The 23,251-nt window shown below is 41.7% G+C and overlaps 1 protein-coding gene and 1 long non-coding RNA gene across 12 annotated transcripts; one reads left to right on the top strand and one right to left on the bottom strand.

Moving 5' to 3' along the window:
- Nucleotides 1–91: 91 nt before the first annotated feature.
- On the bottom strand, nt 92–21,684 carry HUWE1 (HECT, UBA and WWE domain containing E3 ubiquitin protein ligase 1). Of its 11 annotated transcripts, XM_033473617.2 has the most exons (44): nt 20,768–21,684; nt 19,092–19,172; nt 18,787–19,005; nt 18,461–18,700; nt 18,322–18,384; nt 17,998–18,216; nt 17,630–17,901; nt 17,260–17,536; nt 16,485–17,129; nt 16,107–16,376; nt 15,307–15,816; nt 14,767–15,210; nt 14,387–14,500; nt 14,120–14,257; nt 13,584–13,870; nt 13,259–13,493; nt 13,049–13,171; nt 12,674–12,928; nt 12,245–12,574; nt 12,033–12,164; nt 11,676–11,924; nt 9,606–11,539; nt 9,310–9,481; nt 8,919–9,048; nt 8,545–8,829; nt 8,305–8,452; nt 8,062–8,203; nt 7,715–7,841; nt 7,490–7,639; nt 6,973–7,398; nt 6,612–6,864; nt 6,289–6,517; nt 6,021–6,201; nt 5,581–5,941; nt 5,298–5,474; nt 3,967–5,209; nt 3,667–3,904; nt 3,298–3,573; nt 3,024–3,212; nt 2,744–2,931; nt 2,532–2,665; nt 2,279–2,444; nt 2,006–2,196; nt 92–1,717 (listed from the first exon to the last, which is right to left on the bottom strand). In XM_033473617.2, exons 2-44 carry the CDS (start codon nt 19,134–19,136, stop codon nt 1,615–1,617), a joined length of 12,510 nt encoding a protein of 4,169 aa, XP_033329508.2. In that variant the 5' UTR covers nt 19,137–19,172; nt 20,768–21,684; the 3' UTR covers nt 92–1,614. The 11 variants fall into 11 exon arrangements, with proteins under 11 accessions (XP_033329508.2, XP_033329502.2, XP_033329505.2 ...); XM_033473611.2 differs by having other exon boundaries at nt 6,612–7,398; XM_033473614.2 differs by having other exon boundaries at nt 6,612–7,398; nt 9,340–9,481.
- A 40-nt stretch (nt 21,685–21,724) lies between these two features.
- LOC117222110 (uncharacterized) lies at nt 21,725–23,096 on the top strand. Its single transcript, XR_013033027.1, has 3 exons — nt 21,725–21,977; nt 22,071–22,593; nt 22,860–23,096. It is a non-coding gene; the product is annotated as an uncharacterized LOC117222110 (long non-coding RNA).
- The last annotated feature ends 155 nt before the right edge of the window (nt 23,097–23,251 follow it).

The raw sequence follows: 23,251 nt of genomic DNA, 5'->3' as shown, positions 1-23,251 counted from the left end.
CTTACATTTCGTAAGATGTACCACTGCGTTTTAAATAGAAATCTGCATCAGTTAATAGGTGTCTCCTTATATTTAAAGAAAACGCAATAGATTTATAAGAAATACAACATTTAGTTTATTCTGCGAATTCCTAAGCAATTAATTCCCTAACAATATCGCGAAAACTTTCCAATGTGAATCTACGCTTTCCTCTCTTTCTCTCTCTCTCTTTCTTTCTCTCTCTCTCTTTCTTTCTCTCTCTCTCTCTCTCTCTCTCTCTCTCCTCTCTTCTCGAAACAGTATATATTGTCCCATTCGATGTGTTCACAAAAAGTAACGTACGTACGTTCTCAATTTTACATTTTCAAAGCAGAAGCAGATAATGGTCGACGAAAAGGAAATTTGAGGATCGGACTGGAGAAAAAACGAGCGATTGCGCCGGTCGTGGGAAAAAAAGAAAAAGGAAAAAAGTGTGACACGACACCTCTTTTTTTTTAACACCACATTTCTCGAATGATTAATATTAAAACGATATTAATTAATGATCATTACTATCGATTACGAATTAGATAATATAATTATTAATACTAAGTGTACAACCATACGTTTTTTTTTTTGTTGCGGGCGTAAGGGTAGAACATCTTGAAGTGTTTTCTTTCCATGTATTTTAGGCTCGTGTTTAATCGGTTCTTGAGTAATTATTCTCTTTCTCTCTCCACACACTCTCTCTCCGATTCTCTCTCTGATTCTTTCTTTCTTTCTCTCGCGAGAGAGAGAGAAAGTTCACACTTTCTCTCTCTCTCTGGTTCACGTTACAGGCACACACTATACACGCGCTCGTTCAATTACGCACCATCCGTTCAAATTCTCTCGAAATATTATTCACGCGATTCAGGGGAAATGGATACGTACTCCGATCGCAGGCACACGTTTTTTTTCCGTCACGCTCATCCGTGTTTCCTTCTTTTCTTTGCCGACTCCTATTCTCTGGCAAAAAAAAATGAAAGAAATAAACAACGAAAACCGTTCGTTTCTCACCCTCATGAAAATCTCTGTTCGAGAGGAGAGCCTCCGGCTTCGAATCGCAATTTATATTACATATTTAATTCAAAAAACCCGCCGCTCTGCTTTCTCTTAACGATGAATTACACCGAGTTTTCTTCCTTATTCTTGTTTATAATCTTAATCGTAAAGATCCTTAACATAACGTGCCCGATTAAGTTTTCTCCTTCCGTGACGGGGAATTATCGTTAAGCTCTCTGCATCTCTCTTTCATAAGATCGTTCAATAAAATAAACTCTAGCGACGAATCATCAGTAATTACATCGTTAATCATACGTATATACATACGCTTTGTTTAGTTTTAATATGTATATAGCGGAGTAAACATTCTTTTTTTTTTCTTTTATATTAGATCTTGAGCGAAGATCAAGCGCGTTTTCATGATACTTTTACAATTGTTTAGCAATTTTTTTTTCCATTCATTCATTCTTTCTTTCTTTCTCTCTTTGCCTGTCTCACGACACCTTTCTTCTTCTTCTTATACTACTCAGCGTTTATATCACCGTTGCCTTCGCTCCTCGAGCTTCCATTGTGAAATAGCCGCAAAGTTCTCTTTGCAACGTTGCAACGAACTTAGGCGAAACCGAATCCTTCGCTGCATTCGTGGATTGCCTTCAGCAAATTCGTACGGAGCTTGTCGTACGTTTCGTAAACCGGTAGATCTAGTTGATTAAAACTGAATACACAAACAATACGAATTAGTTAAAATTGTCCAACGTAGCAAAATAGTATCGTGTGTGCCGCTGTTAACCAATCCGGACCAGATAATTCGTTGTTTCTATTAAATATTTGTTACGATGATTATGTTAGCTCGTTTTCTTATTCATTTTGATCAAGTTTCACTTTAAGCAAGAGTCATTTTCTATAGTTCACTTTAGACCGATTATTCGTTCAACTGATTTAAACCAATTATTTATCTGTGTTCAACACGGAAAATCCAAGAGGGGTATTTTTAATATCTTACCATGTATGGGCGGATGGAAGCCTGTCCGTTGATCTGTCCTCACGATGAATTTGAAACTTTTGTACGCCACTCATGCCCTCTAAAGCGGCGAAACCCTGCAGTGGTACCTTCGACGTGCCAGTGACAAATTGTAAGAATTTGGCTCTGTCCGCTTGATCGAAACCTCGCAGTGCTCGCCAGAACCATTGAATCTGAATGTTTCAATTGCCAAAAATAATTATTGGCCGAATTCGTTGGTGAACGGTTATTCCAATTTCTCTAGGAAGAACTTACCTGTAAAGATGTTGCAGTATATTTGTGGTATTCTGTGTTGGCTTTAAGATCCTCTATGTCTACATTCGGTAATCCACTAATTAATAGCTCGAGTTCCTGCTCATTGAATATGGAGATCAGTCGTTTCGGAATAATGTCATAAAAACCTTCTAGGAACGCGTTCAATCTGTAAGAAACGAGACCGTATGATCGAGGTGTCCGAAATATTAAGTGTATAATAAATATACTTTTTGTACGCGATTCCCGAACTTACTGTTTTCGTATTGCTCCAGTCATTTTCATTTGACAAACGAGCCGGATATATTCCAATTTTGTTTCTTCGGTAACGACAATATTACGCCCGTTTGGAATTAAATCTCGTACATCGTTTACACCAAATTCGTTTACCTGTAAATAAATATTATGTTATATATCTGTACATACAATGTAATAATACATCGTGTTTTAATTAGGTGAAAATTTTACCTCCGTGGAAAAGGTTAATTCGTATCCAAGATCGGCGATATTATGCTCCGTGAGGTACACTAAACCTTTGTAAAAACTATAATCCTCGCTTTCCATGTCGGTGTGCTTTACCAATATTCCCAAGATATGCTTGTAAAAGCTGCGCGTGAAATAACATTCCAGAAGCTTGTTGTCGTAAATTGCTTTCGCTGTGAAAACGATGATTCATTGGTTTCTATCTGGACGATCTGCGCTATAGCCAAATCTTCTCCGAAAGGAATTAATTCAAGGCAGAACTTACCGATAACCCGACCGACGAATTTGTAATAACACAAGTGGTTGGGATTGCAATGAGACGAGGAGTTTATCATGTATGTGACTCGGTCTCCAGGACTGACAGTGAACAAAGCATACATCGGATTGAAAATTTCTCTGGAAATAATGACGTACCACTCTCTGAGCAAGCCTCCAGCGTCTTGACCCTCTTCATCTGTAATGCCATCATTGTAGAAACGCGAATGAAGCATGGTCGTTAAAATGTGAAAGTGTGAAACAGTGAGAAAATCTTTACATACTTTCAAAAACGATGTAAAAGCGATTCTTCCACTCGTCGGCATTTCGTCTATGCAGCTCCCGGAACGAGTCTTCGAATACGTGACTTCTGCGTACATGCACAGCCAGTTCGTCTCTACGAATACCTTCGTCCATTCGTTCCAATTCTGCTCGGAAGTATCGTCTTTTCACGTCGAAGTCGAGGACCCTCGTGTGATCCACCAGCACAGAGAAGGGTCCGTCTGCCAAATGCGTGGTGGTCTGGCGTAGGATTTGATTTAGAACAGTCCTGTGCGTTTCTACGATAACAAATGAGTACGTTTAGGCTTCCCACTTAGTTCGAAATGCGTATCCGACAATATAATCGTCGGTATCACCGAGTATCTCCGTACCAGCAAATTTGAGGAACTTGACTTGGTCGGGTGGCAGTGTCTTCTGAGGAGGCGGTGCCATGTCCCAGGAAGTGTTGATTGTAGCTTCCGATTGGGAGGTGCCCTCATTGTCCGAATATATCGGCGACACTGGCGCAAGATCTGGTACAACCTCTCGAGTTTCTGCATTCGCGTTCAGTTGACGTTCGCGGGAAGTACTCGACGACGAGTGAATCAGGAAAAAGGCTTCCACCGCAGGCTATGAAAACATTTTAGGGTTAACGACAAGGGTTAATGACAACTTTGAAATCTAGTCTTTACCTGTAAAACTAAGACAGCATGATGATCCGGAGTGTATTCCAATTCTAACAAGCAGGCGCTGAGTGTTTCCCACAAATGATCCAACACTAAACATTCGCTCAACAACGGAAGTTTTTCTTCACCATCGGATGCAGTCGCAGGCTTAACAGTCTCAGGCTGTGGTGGATTTGCTTGTGTCGTGTCCATTGGTACATCACCGTCTGCATTACTGTCTCCTTCGTCCGGAGCTTGGTTTGTACTTGCAGCGTCACCGGTACCTTCTGTAGTTTGATTGGCTGTCTTCTTGGTGTTTGCTAAACGTACAGCCTCTCTTATCTGCACTATTACTTTAAGTATTCTCAAGAAGAATGCCTGACTAGAAGTTTTGCTGACAAGGGCAACCATTGATGGTAGTTGAAGGTCACTTCCAGCTTTAACTTTGTTCGGTGCAGTAACAACTACGCTTTCGTTCGTAAACCTGTCTAAGAGTATTCCTCGGGAACTTCCAGTACTGGTCGAAGGTTGCTCGTCGATCGAATTTCTCCTTAGTTCACGGTTCAAAACCTTGAGCTCCATCATTAAATCGTTTATATGTTCGCAAACCATGTTAGCCAGTTCCATGGCACCCTCCATTAGTAATTTTAATATCAATTGCCTAGTTGGGTCCGGGCAGTGAGACAAATTAAGCAGCAGGGCAGTCGCGTCTTCTAGCCCCTCCTCGGAACAACTTTTGCTAGTTAGAACTTGTACAGCCAGTTTCAGATGTTCCTCGGGTGCGGCGACACTGTGCTCCTTGCTGATTTCGGTCTTTTTATTTTTATTCCCTTCTTGTCTATGGTATGGGTTCACTTCCGTCAGCCCGATCGAGATCAACGACAACAGTCTCAATAATTTATCCGTCAGCTGACTACTACGTTTGATAACCGACCAATTCAGCATAGAAATCAATTGACCAAAGGCCGAAGCTTCGAAGGTAGTTATACTATGTTCTGGTTCGTTTCCAAGATTTGAATTCGAATGAGTTCTAGCGACCGATTTTCCTTTCTTCGAGGCACACGAGTCTAGCTTTAACAACATATCCCAGAAGTCAGGTTGGTCACTTTTCCCTTGTTTCGAGGCGAACTTGTTCTTTGAACAAGCTTCTTCTTTATTACTCGAATCCTTTTCTCTGGTGGCTTCCTTTTCTTCCGACTCTTTCGGTTTGATTGGCACGAAAAATCCTGGAAATCCTTTAGCCAATGCTATCAGTAAGTCTAACGTGTGCCTGTAAAAGTCACAAACAATCGTATTCATATGTTACAATTCTGGACACGTTTATTATTCGATGAAAGATTGAAATTTAAGAAACTCACTTGCAGACTGTGGGTGCAGCTTGCGGATGAATAGCGATACTGCTACCTTGTCTTTCGGACTTTTTCCCACCGTATCTGACTATATGGAAAACATTCGCTCTACAACCAAGCGCAGCATCGATGCTGATGTTCAGCCACGATTGCGCATTGTTTCTTTGGTCCACAATCTTGGGAGAACTGAAATACAAATGGTAATTTAAAATACCGTTGCGTATCAGCGAGATCTGGCTTCAGAAATGCTAGAAAGCCTTTTAACCAACAACTACGTTAATCAATATTTTACCAGTAATCCATCGAGGGCATCAAGCTTTTTCTTTTGTATTTGCCACCGAAATCCGCGGCAATATCTTTGTTCTCGTCATTGCTTCGTTCCATGATGCTCAGCAAGACTTTAACCACCCATTCCCTGGTGCTACCGTGATAGCAGATGTTTCTGATAACTCTATGAAATCTTAATGTATTAATTTTTGGTTCATCGACGAACAAAAGTATCAATAAACACGCCATCGACTCATGGTCCAACAGCTGCCTGCCTCGAAGCCGAAGACCGGCGGCTGGATGCGTTATAGTACTTTCGCCGCGCATCAAGGGATCCCACTGACTTCTTTGTGCCACCGCTTGAATCGCGTAACGCGTGGGTCTGCCTATTAATCGTAACGTTTCATTTTAATATCGACGGGCAAGGTTAAATTTAATGCGTTACAAATAGAAATTATTTATTACCTCTACCAGACTGCCTCAATATAGTGGATAAGGTAGCATTTCCTTGGCTAACGTGACTAAGGAATCGTTCCTGGATGAGATGTCGGTTTCTTGCTTCCCATTCTCTTCGAAGATTTTGAGCTTCTTGTGCTAGATCCGGCGGAAGAACAGATATCTGGGACTCCTCCATGTCGGTCAAAATCTAAATGTATCGAATCAAAATATGAGTGAGTATACGTCTGAGTAGATGCAATAGCGAAATAAATTATTTGATTATTCGATGATTTACAGCTTGTCTTAAAGAAGGCTGCAAATTCTGGAAAAAGGCGGCCGCGTCGACCGGATCGTCAGGATTGGCAGAGGCAGCCGCGTGCCGTTGCTGTTCCAAACGTTGCTGCGCGAGAACCTCTTCCTGAATTGCCGGTGGCAGAGCAGCCAAAAATTCGGGATTTACTTCGACCGGTCCAGTCAATTCGGCAACTACGGCTGCTTGGGTGCCTTGTCGAATTCGTTGAAGTCTGCAACAACGAACGATTGATATTTGTAACTTTCTAATCAACAACACTAAATTTCCTTCAAGCGTTAATGAGATTGTACAGAAATACAACGTACCTGAGCTGTTCGGCTATGACCTCGTCCCGCATATCCTCCGGCAAAGCAGCCAAAAAGGATGGGTCGACACCATCAGGCAACTGTTGCTCCTGAGGTTGTTGCGATTGCGATTGCTGCGTTTGTTGCTGAGATTGATTCGGTTGTTCTAGTTGCGGCTGTTGCTGCTGTTGAGAAGACTGTTGCTGTTGATGTTGCGGCTGTTGTTGTTCTGATTGCTCTGGATTAATGTTTTCTGACGCTGAAGTGGCAGGATCTTGATTGAGTACATTTGCATTTCGTTCAATATTCGATTGACTGTCATCGGTTAAAAGCGTTCTGATCCAGTCAGACGAGTCACTTTCTCTTAACAAGTCTTCATTACCTTCTTGACTAAAATCAACTAGTATGGTTGTGTTCGTTCGACTAGACGTCTCGTTGGCGTCCGATGATGCGGCGGGCCGATCCGACTGTCTTAGTCTACTAGCTTCGGAAGCGCTAGGGCCGAGCACAGAATCGACGATACTCTCAGCCAGCTCCAACGTGGAGTTTCTATTGCTTATTCGAGGATCCCTGGCTTCCGAGGACACCACTTCCTCGTGTAGTGGGGGCGGCGGTGGTCGCTCCTCATCTTCTTGCACCGTTACTTCCATCTCACCAGTTACGTCTATTATATCCTCGTCAGGAGTTCGTTCCTGCTGTGACGCTTGGATCGCAGCTCCGAAAGCGGCGACGTTGCTCACCTGCTCTCTTTGAGACGTTGACGCCGTCGATATTTGTTCTTCTATCGGAACTGCTGTGGAAGAACCCGCTGAAACATCGTGTTTTATAATAGAGACAACATCACGACGACAAGGCGTATATCTCATACATGACAGAACAAAACAAAACAGTCAACATACATTCCGTGTTGTTCAGATTGTCCTTCTCATCTTTGCCATCCTTTTCACCCTTTTTCTCAGAATTGTGTTGCTTCTTACGTCTCTCTTTCCGTTCTGCGATTTCATCCTCCCGGTGTTTCGTCAGATTAGGAATAAGTTTGAACACGACACCTGTAATGGAACATTTCAATACACTGTTCCGCAACGATAGGAGCGGCGAACCTTTGAACAACTTCTAATAAATACCATCGCAGCAGTCTGCCTGGGAATCCCCGTCTAACAATTTGCTCTCTTCGATCCACCAGTGTAAAACTGTTGGAATGTTATTCAATGTAGCTGCTAGGCTTGGTCCAAAGAGATAACCAGATTGATCCTGAAAGTATTACGTATGTTTGGTAATTGAAAATATATTATATATAATATTATTATATATATAATACATATATATATTTATATATATTATTATATATAATATTATTATAATATTTATATATATTATTATATATAATATTATTATAATATTATATATAATATAATATATAATATTTCATAGAGTCAAACGGCTTGTAGTGTCATTCAGTTTTGGTACAAACCACAAAGTCTATTTGTTCTTCTTCTTGATTGGTAAAGATTCCAAGATTCTCCATTACAACGACACGTGTGTCGCGGAAACTGGAAGCTAGAACTTGACTGGCAGACAAGGGAATTCCTTGTGCACTCGCCGATCCCAAAAGCCTGCAATTATAAATTGTAACGTACGATTTGTGAAATTGAACTTGTAACTTAGTCGAAAGAATCGATATATCGTATAGAATATTCATTCCGAATTGATTCACCTTTGTAAGATCACTGGCGGATTTTGATTTCTTGGATTCTGCAATTGAAGAAATTGATATCTCCGTTGTCTCATTAAAGCTCTTTGAGCGCTTATATATGAACCATCCAAACCGTTTTGTGGTATCAACAACGGATGGGAATTCATGCCTAAAGAGAGAAATCGTTGCCGATTAATATGATTCTGAATTATTTATCAATTGTATGTCACATCGATTTTGTACGTTAGTTTTTCAATGTACCATTGCCTTCTGAAACCGAAGGTGAGTCTTCGAAGAGCCCTAGAGGTAGAGGGAACGTCGTAGTCCATGGAAGACTAGGCAGCGGTGTAATAGGTGTAGAGGTACTTGAAAAGTTATCCTGATTGTCGATGTTATGTTGAATCATTACAACATTACTTCCGTCACGTTCTGTTGGCGGGAACATTCTAAAGACACCGTTTTCAACGTCTTCGTAAAATTCTATTCCATCCTCCTCGTAATTCGACCCTTCCTCCTCTTCCTCTTCTTCCTCTTCATTTTCTTCGCCTAATACAATAAATTCGTTCAAATATCTTCTATATGTATACTATGCTCTATATTATTCTATATTAAAATATTGGCATCGATAATATAACCTTGTTCAGTTCTAATCAAATTACCGTCATCTTCTTCTTCCTCCTCCTCATCTTCATCGTCCTGTACTTCGTCCTCGTTGTCATCGGAAGGATTGCTATCGGATTCGGAATCAGAGCTCATCAAATCCTCCTGAAATATGCAACATCCCGTTAGATATTCAAAAGGAGAAAATCAAGCAATGTAGATGAAAAAACATGAAAATCACTTTGTTTTATAAACACGTGTATTCTATATACTATTTTTGCATATGTTTATATGAAAAGGTACTATTTATTGTTCGATAAGTTTTGTTAACTCGATCACTGTATTATAGCAACAAGAATCTTAAATAATACATAGCTACAGAAACTAACAAAGTGCTTTCAAAGCAGACACAAATTGATCATTTACGTTAGGTATTGATGAAAAAAGCGATGTTACTCTTACTGTGGTGTCTCGTGTAGGATCAAAGTCAGTTTCACCATCGCGTATCACGAGACTTTCATCATCGATGTCCATTGGCCTGTGCGGCCGAGAAGATTGTTCTTCGGCCACGGCTGAGCCGTCCCTGGGAAACAATACACTACTTGATTATAAGTACTGCAGCTTATATGCACTCGAATCAGTAATATATATATGTATATATGTATACGTTTATAAATCCAGATAAATTTGAAATTCATTTTAAATCATTTTTATATGATTACCTATCGAGCAGCTGATCCATGATGTCGTCTAGAGCAGCTTCATCGCCCTCCTCGTGCACTTGGCTCTCCGAGGTAGGCTCTAAACTCTCGGCAGTAACTGATATATCGTGCTCGGTGTTCTCCGCATCCTCGTTCGCTTCTTCGCCGACAGCATGAGTTGCTTCGGATGTGGTGGTACCGGTTTGTTCTCCGATTGGCTCCTCTTGGACAGTTCTGTTCTTCGGCTTCGAAAATTTATTATTTACGGATCCTGGCATTGGTTGATTTATGATTCTAGAAAGTGTCTCGAGTGGTTTCAAGGCAGCATTGATAGTGGCCGCCATGTTAGGGCTGGAAAGGTCAAGACTATGCGGGATTTTGGCCAAGTCGGTGATTATTCCCTTCCTCAACATGATCCTCACAATATAATTCACGTTGTTGTATTGGTGGGTCTTCAAGGAGGTTCTCAGATGATTGTGTAGGGTCGGCGGGCAACTGTCGATCATGGTAGAGATCAGACCAATCAGTAACTGAAGTTGCGTGTGCTTCTCCGAGCTTTCCGGAAGCGCCAAAGTCCTCGTCAGCGCAGCTTTCACCTCCGTGACCAGGGTAGTTTGAACATCCGGCGAATGATTACAGGAGGCGATAGCAGCTATCAACATCTTCGCGGTGTGGCCAATAGTGTTGCTGCACTGTCTGTCGCTCGAATTCTCTGGCACCATTGGCAGGAGCTTGTCAAGAAGAAAGGCGAGCGCCGTCGTGTCCTCCGTTACCATTTCACTTTGACCGGCTACGTACACGTGTTCTGTGATCAAGTCAGCGATACCATTATATGAACGAACTGCTTCTGCGAGAATCTTCAGAATCGCAGATTTTGTCAGCAGTGGCTTCTTCGCTTCCTCCGGCTCGACTTTGCCATTATTGCCAATATCTGGATAAATCTTCAGCGAGATTATCTGGGACACCTGGTCGTCGTCATCCATAGGATCATTCGTGGTGGTTGCGTTGTTTCTGAATACGTCGCGTCTGGACGATGTTGTAGCCGCAGTGGAACTTGCATGAGGATTCTTTTTCTCCGGACTTCCGGTAGGCGTCGCAGCGTTGTCGTCTGGAAGAATCGGCATAGGCTTTATGAGAGCATTCAGCAAGTCCTGTATCACGGACACCGACACCTCCGATACTTCTTCCATAGGCGTGTTTTGCGGTTGACTCGGTGGCAGAGCTTTCACAACCAGTCTATGATCAAAGTCGCGTCTCAACAGACTAACATCCACTCTTAAAATATTCTCGCAGACCTCTCGGTAAACTTCCGGATTACGGCAAACCGCGCTGCTTATTTGCCGCGTCATAAATAAAATTTCTTTGTACGGCGGTGGTATGTTGCCCTGCGTACGAGTCCGAATAACCTTCTCCATGGCTTGACGAAGGGTGTTTGTATCCTCCAAGGTATGTCGAATCAACAAAGTGCTTAGACTGATGCATCCGATGAAGCTGCTCGCCTGTGTCATTTCCAGCAACAGTTTGACGCCGCCTTCGCGCGCGAAAATTGCAGCGTTCTCATAATCTCTCGTCAGTCTTAGACAGACCTTCATTAATGCATGCAACGCGTCCCGGTCCACTGGGATCGCCAACAGCTTGACGCAAGTACGAATAATGCTTACAATCACACTAGGGTGCAGTCCTTGAACGAAATTGTTCCTTTTCTCGTCCATTGGACTATAATCGTTGACCGCGCGCAATTTAAAGTTCATTGCTATCGGCCTCCTGTTGTCGCTCTCCTCGTTCACTTGCGTCATAGACGAAAATGTGATCAAGTATCTTCGCCGACTGCATGAGATCCTTACGTTCGGCTCCCCGGCCCAGTAAGCTTCATTTATTATTCGATTATTTATCGGAGAGTATATTGTCCATTCACCTGTATGTAAATCGAACCACTTCCAAACTCTGCGCGTAACCTGTTTCGAATAAACATCATAATTTTTCGGTTTCTTACGTTTCTTCCGTCGTACAATAAAATGGAATACAACAGAATAGAATAGCATATAATAGGACAACAATAGGTTAGAATAGAAATCAATCGGTTCTGCGTACCTTGTGCATCATCAACTTCCTCCGTGTGGATATAGCTACTTTTTCCAAACGATCTATTAGGAGAAGGAGTGGCGCGAGCCATTTCGGCGTTCTTGTTGTTGCTGCCCCGTCTTTACTATCTTTGGAAACTTTGTTCTTGTTCGCGGTAAGTGGTCCTTCGCTTACTATCAACAAACGAACAAGAAGATCCGAGACACCGCACTCCTTCACGATTTGAGCACACGATACTCTCATCTCTTGCAATGTTCCCTACAAAAATAAAACACAGATCAATAATAAACAACAAATAACTCGAATCGAATTGTTATATATTTCTTGCATGTATGTATTACATTTATAGCCTGTACATATACGTACCTCGAAAAATAGGGTATAGAGATAAATACGTCCAGCAACTTTGTTGGCTTCTTCGCATTCGACTAATCGCGTGCCAGCGTTTGGATCGTTGCTCTTAGCAATGTCAATTAAATAATCTACTAGACTACCAATCTGTAATAATTAATAATAAGTAACATCGATAATAGCATCGAAGATATTACACGAAAATACCATGTCTGAACAATCCTTACTTCTTTTATAAGTTGCAGCAACATGTTGTCACGCCACTCGTCACCATTTCTCTTTGTAATGGTAACCAGTAAATCGCATATCCTGTAGACAGTGTCAGGCATGAGATCTAATAGGTTCAAACACTGGCTTAAAGCAGTGTTTGTGAATTCATCTATACTGCTAGTTATAGTAGGTTCGCAAATAAGCTCCTCGGGGAATTTTTCTAGACCAGACGCTTTTCGCGTCTCTGTTTCGCCCAATGACATAGCTACGGCGTGCATTAGTTCATCGTCGATTATTTCCAAGTCCATAATAAGACCTTGGTAACTCGCATCCCCGGCTGGTACGTCCTGTACGAAGTCATAAATCAAAATTATATTTTATCTTATAAAATTTGTCTTTTAAAAAACAGAAAAAAAAATTGATATTTGATTTGTTTATATATATACCGATCTACGTAATGTGGCAGGATTGGTGAGAAGATAATCTGTGGCTTGTTCAACGGTCAATGTATGGCTCAAAGCTTCGATACAATGAGCGCGGCTGAATCCCATATCCATCAGCTGTCTAAGATGTTCTTGGTTCACATCCGATTCTGGTTCTTCCCTACGGTCAGACATTGCCGCACCTCTTCCGATTCCACTAGTACCGCTGGTGCTACCAGTAATAGCTCCTTCGCTGTTCTCCTCTTTCTCTGTACGTTCCTGTGTCGCAACATTTATTTCAAATATCTAATTTTAGTAAACTGTTCGTGCGAATCCTAATTATCGTTGAATTCCAATACCTATTGCTACGTATAATCGTACATGATAAGTATATCGTACCTTAATAATTTTTTCACCCCTTAAAATATGTCGTAAAATCGACAAAATTGATTCGGTCATACGTGCACCGTAATTTTTCAAAGGTTTTTTACCCCACATAAGCATCACTGCATGAAAGGCTTTCTGTAATGTTAATCGATTCAGTTAATAACATTGATAATCTGTTCGAGTAGAATTACACTGTACGCATTGTTGTAAACGTTTCCGGACCTTGTGAATATTGGTGAGGTACTTGATCGGATCAAACTCATACATCTTGTAGATCCCAGTACACTTCGACGAAACGAGATGGGGGGAATCCAAAATAGCTTTAGGATTGACCATTTTCTCCAGTAGCATGAGCCACGCGTCCAAAAATTCCCCTGTGCCATCAGGCAAGTTGGGGTGTTCTAAACCCTCCGATGCAGGAAACTGTCCGCCTCCAGACAGTGCCCAATGGAAAGTACTGTAAAAAAACAAAAGCGTTGTTATTACCTTTCGAAATTTTTTCGAATAAATATCAAGGATAAATATTTGACTGAAGAGATTCACTTACTGAAAAAATGCGTATTGTCCGCCTTGTCTAACAAATTTTTGAAGCATCAAATGGTACGGATGCCTCTTTTCATCGAATAACATCGGAGACGTAAAACCTACAGAGCATATCAAGAATGTCAACTTAAATTTCGGTATCGGAGACGGGGGCAATATATCCCACGTCAATCCACGAATCAATAAACAGTTCAAGGCAGTCGCCACGCTTCCAGCTGCTTGCGAAGGAAGAACCGGTGTCAGAGGCATCTGTTGTCCTCTGCGTTGCCTTCCTGGAGAACCCATGCAAAGCTGAATAGATTTAAATCAAAAGAATTCATCAATTAGTATACACGTCTTCGAAAGTTTTCGTTAACCCTCGTCTGGCGAATGCAGGATCAAACGTGTGTATAATTGTCCATTGCTGGAAAGAACGAATGGTCCGAATGAATTGCATTCGTCAGTTGCTACAGAATACGTCGTTCGAGGGTTGATAAGAAAGATCAGATGAATAATAAATAGAGAAAACACTAAAAATTTCCAAACGAAGATGTTAAGTACCTTCACAAGCAGACCAAACAGTTCGGCCAGTGCCCTGCCTAATCTAGACGAAGCTCCTAACAAAGGTTTGATGTACTTGAGCTGATATGAACTCGGTGAAACTCTTCCTGCGCTGGCACTCGGCTTGTTGTCATCCACCTACAAGCAACGGAAACGTCCGAATGAAATCGAAAGATGAACAGAATTTTTGTGTTTTATGTACTTGAAACATGTCTTGGTTGCATAATATTATACATGACTAGTTGTTAAAATTCATAATTTTTGTACCTCCATGGGTACAGGTGGTGGATCTGTACTCAAGGCTTCCATGGCTGTGGTCATTCCATTACTCCCCATGTCTGAGGATACACCACCTGACCAGCCAGAAGTTTCGGCATCGTTCTAGTTCATTAATTTGAAACAACATGTCAGAGATCGTTCCAACACTGATTAAAAACTAAGACTTAGCATTATCTAAGTACACCAAAAGAAAAAACAAATGATTGTCGATCTTTCTACTAGACGGGAACGTGAGAAAAAACGTGCAACTCAACACAACGATTAAAAATTAAAATCCAATCTAGTCTACAATGTAGAATATAAACGTAGAAACCAAATCAGCTCTTTTACATAATTTCCCTTTTTTTCGTACAGATGAACAAGCATACCTTTAACTCCGGTGGCACCAGTTTATCCATGTCTTCTTTCCCGAAGTCACATCCTGCTGGTATACTGTCCTCGCTGCACAGTGCTAGCAACAGCGTGCTCTCCCAAACCAACGACATGTACAACTCGGAGAGACCTTTCAGAACCGCCAAACCGAGACCCGAACCCCAGTGGTTCATAGAAAAGTTTCTCACTTCGCTTTGGCTGGTTCGACACACGTGTACGAACATCACCACGTATCCATGCGCGGCGTTCATAGCGTGAAGCAACGGCGTTGCCGTGTCGCTCGTGAAAGCTGTCTCTAAATTTGGAGCAGACGCGAGTTCGTGCAACAGTACAGAACCTCCGGGCGTGTCCGTATGGTTGTGGAGTGGTTTCAGCAGATTCAATACTTCGTTCAATTGCGAAAGACCTGTTTTCAGAACTGACGGTTCATGCGCGAGGTTCTGAAAGTAAAGTCAACAGATTAGATTCTGTCGAGATCTTTGAATATTTCTTTCCGCTTCTTTGTCAGAAACGATGTCCTAATAACGGATACATACCAAAATACTTTTACAAACTGTCGCTACGGACTGTGCTGCCTGAGCGACTGGATAATCAACTGGAAGATTAGGCAAGCCTAGGATGGATAGCAACGGTACTAAACCCTTCTGTGCGACAAACTCTCTGCAGTGATCGTCCGTGGAATTGTTACTAAGAATGGCGTCAACGAATTTCATAACGTTGTGTATGTATTCGACCAAAGCAATCGGTGTCTTCTCTCGTGGCTGCGGAGGCGGCCCGGGCTGAGCCGGCGACGGTGAAGGCTGCTCCTCGCGCTGAGGATGAGAGCTCGTGCTCGCTTCCTCTTCGTCCTCCTCTTCTTCGTCGCTACTACTACCACCGCCGCCGCCGCCTCCGCCACGAGAATCTCCGACTCCAACTCCGACAGACTGACCAGAAGACTGACGGCTACCGGAGGCTGAGTTCGACGGTGAATTGTCGGATTTACTTGCCGCCCGTAGACATACGTATCGAGGGTCGCAGCCCAAGACACATAGTTTTTCAAGCAACTAAACAACGCATTCCCAAACATTTCCATTAAAAATAAATCATTATTTCGACGATTAACACGTTTAAGTGGACTATATAATAAGCTATATGTAATAGGCTACATATATAAGGCTATATAATAGGCTATATATAATAAGCTATATATAAGCTATATATAATAAGCTTGTCGTCATTTTCATTTAAATTTAGAATTATTTCATTAAAATTTCCAAAATCCACTTAAAGGTTAAACAATCCAATAGTATATGAATTATAAATATGAGTGCATGCAGGTATTGGAAAGACATACTTTTATGATGGCAGCGATTGCGTCCACTTTCAGACCCGGTTGGTGTCTCATCAATTCGTCCATCGCGTTTCCCAAATTGGTAGCTGTATCGCCCAGGGGATCCGCGCTTCGACGTCTTCTCATTGCGGAGAGGTAGATCGGCGATAGCAATACTTTAAACAACCGGCCGAATGGTCGTCGTTTCACGAACGATTCTAATCCGCGTTGATTCAAGCATAGAGCACTGAACACGTTAGGTAATGAACCTAGAACTTCTCTAGTTGCAGGAACCTGTATAGAATTGACGTTAATGCATTAATTCTTAGACTCGTTAATTGTTGTTGAAGTACAATCCCGTTCCTGTAACAGAGTCTATTTATGTTATATCTGTTGACTTACTTCTTTGATAAGTAGAGCATGCAGTACGATATCAGTCAATCCGTTATCCTGCAGGGAAGACAGGAACGACGGTTCTTGGAAAACGTAGACTGTTACGACATCCGTGGCAAGCAGGAACAGCGAAGGCCCGTAATACTCGGAATTGCTGATAATGTGTTTCAAAGACGACGGCAAGGTACCCTCCATAATGTGTCTGATACTGTCCGAGAAGTGCGGATCTTGGATGGTTTTCTTTACAAAATTCAACATTGATTTGAGAAGCGCAGCTCGCTGTGGCAGACACGTCTTTCCGGTCTTCATGGCAGAATAATCTGGTATTTGTTCGTTTTTGTTCTCCGTCTTAGAGGTCATGTTTTCGTCCTCCGAGAACTCCATTGGATTCGAAGATTCCTCGCGTTCGTCGTAGGGCTCGTTCAACCGTCGCGACGACGCGGATTCCTCGTCCCTTTCTACGGATCTTTCGCGAGACGATTGTGGATTATCAGGATAAGTGTACGGTTCGATTTCGAACGGTTGTTCTTTTCTGCAAACGTTCACTTCCATATCGATGCGATTGATAAAACTCGCTAGGCCATTATGTGCTTGAAATACTTGCATGTCTATATTCGTCATCAAATCTATCACGCGAACTGCTCTGGTACCGAACTGGAACATACAACGATTATTAAAGCCGGTCAGAGTCAGTCAGAGTCAGTCAGAGTCAATTATTATAAAGAACAAAAGTGGACAGAAAGAGATAGGAATATTTATCGACGAAACTAAAGATGGGTCTTACCGTTATATGCTCCAGCTCGGTTCCTGGCCAATTCATGATTTTTAACAAGCTCTCCATCATACCGCAACTAATAAGAGCTTCGCCTCCAGCTTCATAGCTAGACAAGTGATAAAGAAAGCTAAACAATGCTGTCGCGAGTTGCAACGGAAATGGTGGCCCATCCGGTGGTGGAGAAGTTAATTGTGAAATACATGTGCGAATCGATACGGGAAAAAATCCGTGATACGAACTTGCACCGGTAACGTCGATTATCATGTTTAACCTTGAGCCAGGTTTTCTGAAAAGGTAATTAGTAATTACATTTTAATTAACAAAGTTGTTGTCATAAAAATCCGAAAACATTTCTAAAGGATCGAGAGTTTTTTCGTACTTGGGAAAATGTGGATTGCGATCCAAGTGAATGATACTAGTAAGAGTCCGCAATGCCGCAGCACGCATTTCAACAAGGTGTGCATGTGGAAGTTCCATTAATTCAACTAATTCTTCTAAAAGCCCAGCATGAAGCAAACTATCCGCATTCTCCTGAAGTGCATTACTATATACAAGTACCGACAATGCTTGCAGCCGAGCTTGCACACATTGCAAGCGTCTTCGGTAATCGGAAAAACTGTGTGCCAGTCTTATGTGAGTGAAAAGCGCCATCTGTAAATACAAATTTATGTGCTCGTTTGCGCGTTCTCGTCGTTTCTTCTATCACTTTTACTATTTCTACGATTTTACTGTTACCAGTGTATTTACCTGTCGATCTTGAGGTACGTTATAAACTTTCAACAAATCATTCATTATTTGTGCCGGTGTTTTACCAAGTTTATCCACATTCTCGATGTGTATATATGTTACAAAATTTGTTTGTCCAATCTTTTTGGTACCAGCACTTTGCGTGGCACCTGATACATCAGTGGTTGGGTTTTCAGCATAGAACTCGAAGTGTAAAGTTGTAGCACTCGCTGGAAGGGGCTGAAACACGAACAATTAGAAATAGTATTACCATACATATTGTATATTGGATCGAAGGTTCTCAACGTTAATCTAACAAAATGTTTCTGCAAAACTTTTAATTACCTTATCTGGGAATTCTTTACAACATTCTGCCAAACCAAATCCATTTTCTTTACCACCCCAGCTCTAAAATGGTAAAATATTTGTTAAGTATGCAGATTTTGTAGTTACTACTTAAATTATGTTGTTGAAAAGCACAAACCTCAGCCAAGTGATTGAGTCTGCTTATTAGAGCTTGTCTTTTGTCGCTATTTAAACGAGTAATAAAATTACTACGTTTACTAAACATGTAAAGAAGATTTAGGACACCAAGAACAACGTGCATATCACAACTCGATAACAAGGACACCAGATGCTCCATACTGTTGTACAAATGTCGTGAGAATGAGTGTTCAATCAATAATGTGGTGAAGTGAAGGATCCATAATAGAAGTTCTTTAGCCTGTTTCGAATGAAAATACAAAATGAATTTACACGATCTAGTTAGAGTTTTATACAACTCTATAAAATTATCAGCATTAATTATACCTCTCTGTTCTGGGGGAGATCACAGGCCAATTCCCATGGATTATCTGGACTCCTTGCTGCCGCCTCTTCTAAAATACTGTCATTAAGATCTAATACATCGATCCAATGGAACAGTTCGCATTTTCCAAAGGTCCATGCATCTATCTGCTTCAGCTCCTCCAGCAATTCTGCATGGGAGCATGAGCGCAGTTTGTTTATGAGGGCCTGACATTCTGCCGGCTAAAATTTGAAGTGATATTCTTTGTTAAAACAATATTCAATGTACGTAAAACTATCGACTCGACGATTAACAGAGTATTGCTTACCGCCTCAGAAATGCACTTTTTTAATCTGCTTCTGTCAATTTTCATTTTAGCAGATGAAAGCTTCCTTTATAATTTCAAGATCTGAAATAATTATAATCTATTATGGATGAATCAAAATTATATCTAAAATTTTCATAAGGTTTGTTCACCTTGTGTTCGACTTAAAAATAAGAAATAATAATTGATTACGTAAATAATTAAATAAACACTGCACAAACTATTGCATTATAATATTTGTATGCGTTCTTCAATGTAAAAAGTTCTATTTGCATTCAAACCTAACCAAAAATATTCAAATGTTCCATACTTGGTTTACAAAGATAACACAGTTCCTACAAATACACTAATTGTTCGCCATAAAAACCTGCAAAACGATTCTGCAAATAAACTCGCTAACATCTTATTAACAAAACGAAATAGCGATAGAAAAAAAGTGTTTCCATAGATGACTGATTTCACTTGGGTAGAGATTATCTTTAGCATAACCAAGTTATAAATTATTTGTATCGATTTATTCCGCGAATATGTTGGAGCAAACCAACGCTTTCGGAACAACATAAATTATCTTCCATTTAATCGATGAATCAAAGATCGTACCGTCTATCGAAAATAGGAAATAACGGTGTACGAATGTGCTCGTGTACGTATTCTCTACTACACGGTGAAAAAAAAAATGAGGAATCCTTATTGGTTAAAAAATGAATTGCATCATAGGCACGATATGTTGCGACATGATATACATTCGCCTGTTTACCAGACAATTTTTCGGTCATGCACTTCCCCCATTTAAGTAGAAATAAATCTAAATAGTAATCTTTCGGAGCGTTTTACCTTGCAGCGCAGTTAGATACGATATAATACGTGCTGGTACAAATATTATCGTATAATTCGAAATCGAAATTAAGATCGAAATCGAAATCGCAATCGAAATTGCAGTCGCAATCGAGGTCGAGATCGAAATTGAAATCGAAATTGCAATCGAAATCGAGAATGAAGATCGACGTTAAAATCGAAATCGAAATAATTCAATCGTTCGTTCCGATTAATATGTTGAACTCGAGAAACCACGATAAAGCATATCGTCGACGTCGCGGATAAGTTATTTTAAAAAGGCTGCGTACGGAAATGCATCGGTGACCTCGACCGACAAAAAAGAGCAGGATAAATAAGGAGTGCTTCCATGAAAAGCGTAAGAAAGCTCCTCGAGTGTCTCCGCGTTACTTCTCGTTGTTCTTCTTCCGTAGAGAACCGTTAGAAGGGCAACAGGAATGAAAACAGTCTCGATACACGGATACTCCGTTAAGATGCAGAGTCATCGGTTTCAGAAGCCTAACCTAACTTGGACGTCGCTCTCTTGAAATGCACAAAATAACAACAACGGGGTAGACGAGAATAAGGAATGATTTCATGGTGAAATCCCGATCGCGGCTGACAAATCGTTCGGGCGGTATAGTCACGATGAAAGAATTAGGGGAATCGTGATACAAAGAAAACGCATGCATAAATCGGACAGGTGTAGAATCGACGGATACACGCTCGTGGCAAAAAAAAGAAAAAAGGAGCAGAAGTATCGGAAAAAATAAAAAGATTCGGAAAAATTCGAAAGAGTATTCGAACGATTGATAAAATTCGTGAAAATTTGAAAAAAAAAATCGTGATAGCAAAGAGAGGCTCACCTACAAATAAGCCGACCAGGATTCGATAGAGTTGTCCTTGTCGTTCGGCCGTTCGACAAACGCGAGGTTGGAACGATGCGGCATCGCGGTCGTTGCAAACCGTTCCGTTGGTGGTTCTAACCACCTCGATCGTCCTCCGGTCCGATAATGATACACACGCGAATTATATTTCTCCGATAGGACGCCGTCCAAGATTTTCCCGTAGTTATGGTTAAAAACAAGGAGAGGGGCAGCGGGGCTGGGGGGACAGAGAGGGGACGAGAGGGAACGAAAGCAAAATGATCGCGCGAGAGGATGACCGCGAATCGACCGGTCCGAATCGAGGATATCTCTGCGACTGAATCAAAACAAAATTCGCGGGGAGCGTGAACGTGAGACGCGATCCTCTTCTATCGGTTAGCGCCAATCGAAGTACCGATCACCGCCATTTTACCGAGGCTTTCCAAGGAGGATCGTCCACCTTTCCCTTTTAACCTTTTCGTGTCGTGCCGTTTGTTACGAGCCGAGCGGAAGCTTCTCGAACAATCGTACGAATGTTCACGACCTTCGGATGTAACACCGCGCCGCGACACACGGCACAATGCACACGACACACGGCACACAATATCCCCCGAGGACACACACTCGTCGCGAACGATTTTTACTGCGCCAAGTGCACCGCACTGGCTGCCCGTGTACACGCGCTCATATATCTGTTCACTGTCGAGATTGAAGGATCGGACAAAAGGCAACACACACAATCGCCAAAACCACACTGTTAACTGCTTCGCATCTTTCGACGAGACGTGCCCTTCTCGAAACGGTACGCTCGCATTCTATTCTCGCTGCGCAACACGGAGACTCTGTAGTGGCGAGAACGTTGTCCTACTACATATACGGCGATTTTTCTGATTCGTTCGTCGCCGAGATACACTCCGTCTGATAGGACGCCTCGTAACCATCCGCGCACCGTTCTTCATTATCCATCGAACGAACACGCGTCTATAGAAGCGCCTTTCAGGGTCGCGACGTCAGTACCGGAATGCTTGTTGTGAACCAGGCCCGAGGCTCGCCAGCGAAACAACACTGCGTCAGCCAATCGCGACGCGTGTTTCCCCTCCGCCAGCTAATTGGACTTTTGTTCGTCGAACTTACATGTGCGATAACGATTAATTCGTTGATCGTCGACGAGAAAAATACGCATTTGTTTTTAGCCGAGCCATTCGAAAGCGTAGGTATTATTCGATATGTCGTTCTTTTTACAAGAATAACAGAAACATCGAAAGGTTTCCTTCAGATTTATTTTGATTTGTTTGATATATAGGTTGACCACGTACATTCTAGTTCTCTACGGCATACGCAAGATGGACCAATAAGAGATCCGCCATTGTTGCGATTTCGTCTGATCTCGAGTAAAATAGACGATAACGTCGGCGTTCGGCTATGATTGTTCCGAATGATGATATATTCATTTGCATTGAACATTATAGCTAGTTGAATTGGAAAGCTTAGGAAACAATGACGTTTCAAACATGTTATTGCGCGCTCGATCCATTCTATGCATGCATGTATACACGTATGTACGTATGTATGTGTGTGTGTGTGTGCGCGCGCAGGTATGTATGTTTACGTTCGGATACATATACTTGTAAGCATGTATTTACGTATGTATGTAGTCATTCAGTATGTACCACAGTTTCGACATAATACACAGTGCATTGTTTTACAGTTTGTCGTACACTGAACATTGAGGCGTAGATGTGTGTACCTCGATAATGAGATCGGAACAATTTAAGAACGCTCTGTACGGATCGAATGTATTCGAGAACGATGGATACACGAACTAGGTAGATTTGAATTGAAACGCGCGTATAATTGCGACGATGCTCGGACCCGTGATTTGTAGAAAGTAAACCAACGTACGATATTCCATGAGCGAAACAACGCGCGAGTTTCATAAAACATTCGTTGCTTTGCGTTGCAATTGCATCTGTGACTTGGCATGCAGTAGGTCGCAAGTTATTCTCTAAAGTCTACAGTCCGCCTATAGTTTATAATAGTCCATAGAAAGCGATTTTGTTCGACGTCTGCTAAATGCGTTCCTTATTTACAGTAAAGTCGCGGCGATGACGCTTTGACATTTCAAGAAATTGAATTTCTCTGGCAGAACGTTCAAGACGTGCCTCTGAGTTAAGAGAAATACGATGATTAACAATTGTCCGACAATGCAATTTTCGGAAGGAATTGTTCTTCTCTGGCTTATAAGCTGTCCGCACGCCGGCACCGGTCTCAGATAGAACAAGTGCCGGTAAGCACGACATTCTGTTTCCAAGTGACTGCATTTAGAAAGGTACGTGAGCCCTCGATTACGCTATTGTCGGAGATTCGTGTATGGATGCGATCAAAATGGTATCGTTCAATTACCGTAGAATATGAAAAGATAAGACGGAACTAGAGACAAAATAGGGTAATCAAATTGTTAACTTTCGTATCGGTGACCAGGTC

The sequence above is a fragment of the Megalopta genalis genome, chromosome 3, assembly GCF_051020955.1.
Source record: "Megalopta genalis isolate 19385.01 chromosome 3, iyMegGena1_principal, whole genome shotgun sequence".
NCBI classification, from domain to species: Eukaryota; Metazoa; Arthropoda; class Insecta; order Hymenoptera; family Halictidae; genus Megalopta; species Megalopta genalis.
This window is presented reverse-complemented; position numbering and strand designations above follow the sequence as displayed.

Excerpts from the sequence above, each read along its gene's own strand:
- HUWE1 (XM_033473611.2), bottom strand. The coding sequence starts at position 19,136 with ATGAAAATTGACAGAAGCAGATTAAAAAAGTGCATTTCTGAGGCG. Across the intron at positions 12,575-12,673 it reads CTGCCACATTACGTAGATCG|GACGTACCAGCCGGGGATGC; the intron begins GTATATATATAA and ends GACTTCGTACAG. Across the intron at positions 3,574-3,666 it reads CAAGTTCCTCAAATTTGCTG|AAACGCACAGGACTGTTCTA; the intron begins GTACGGAGATAC and ends TTGTTATCGTAG.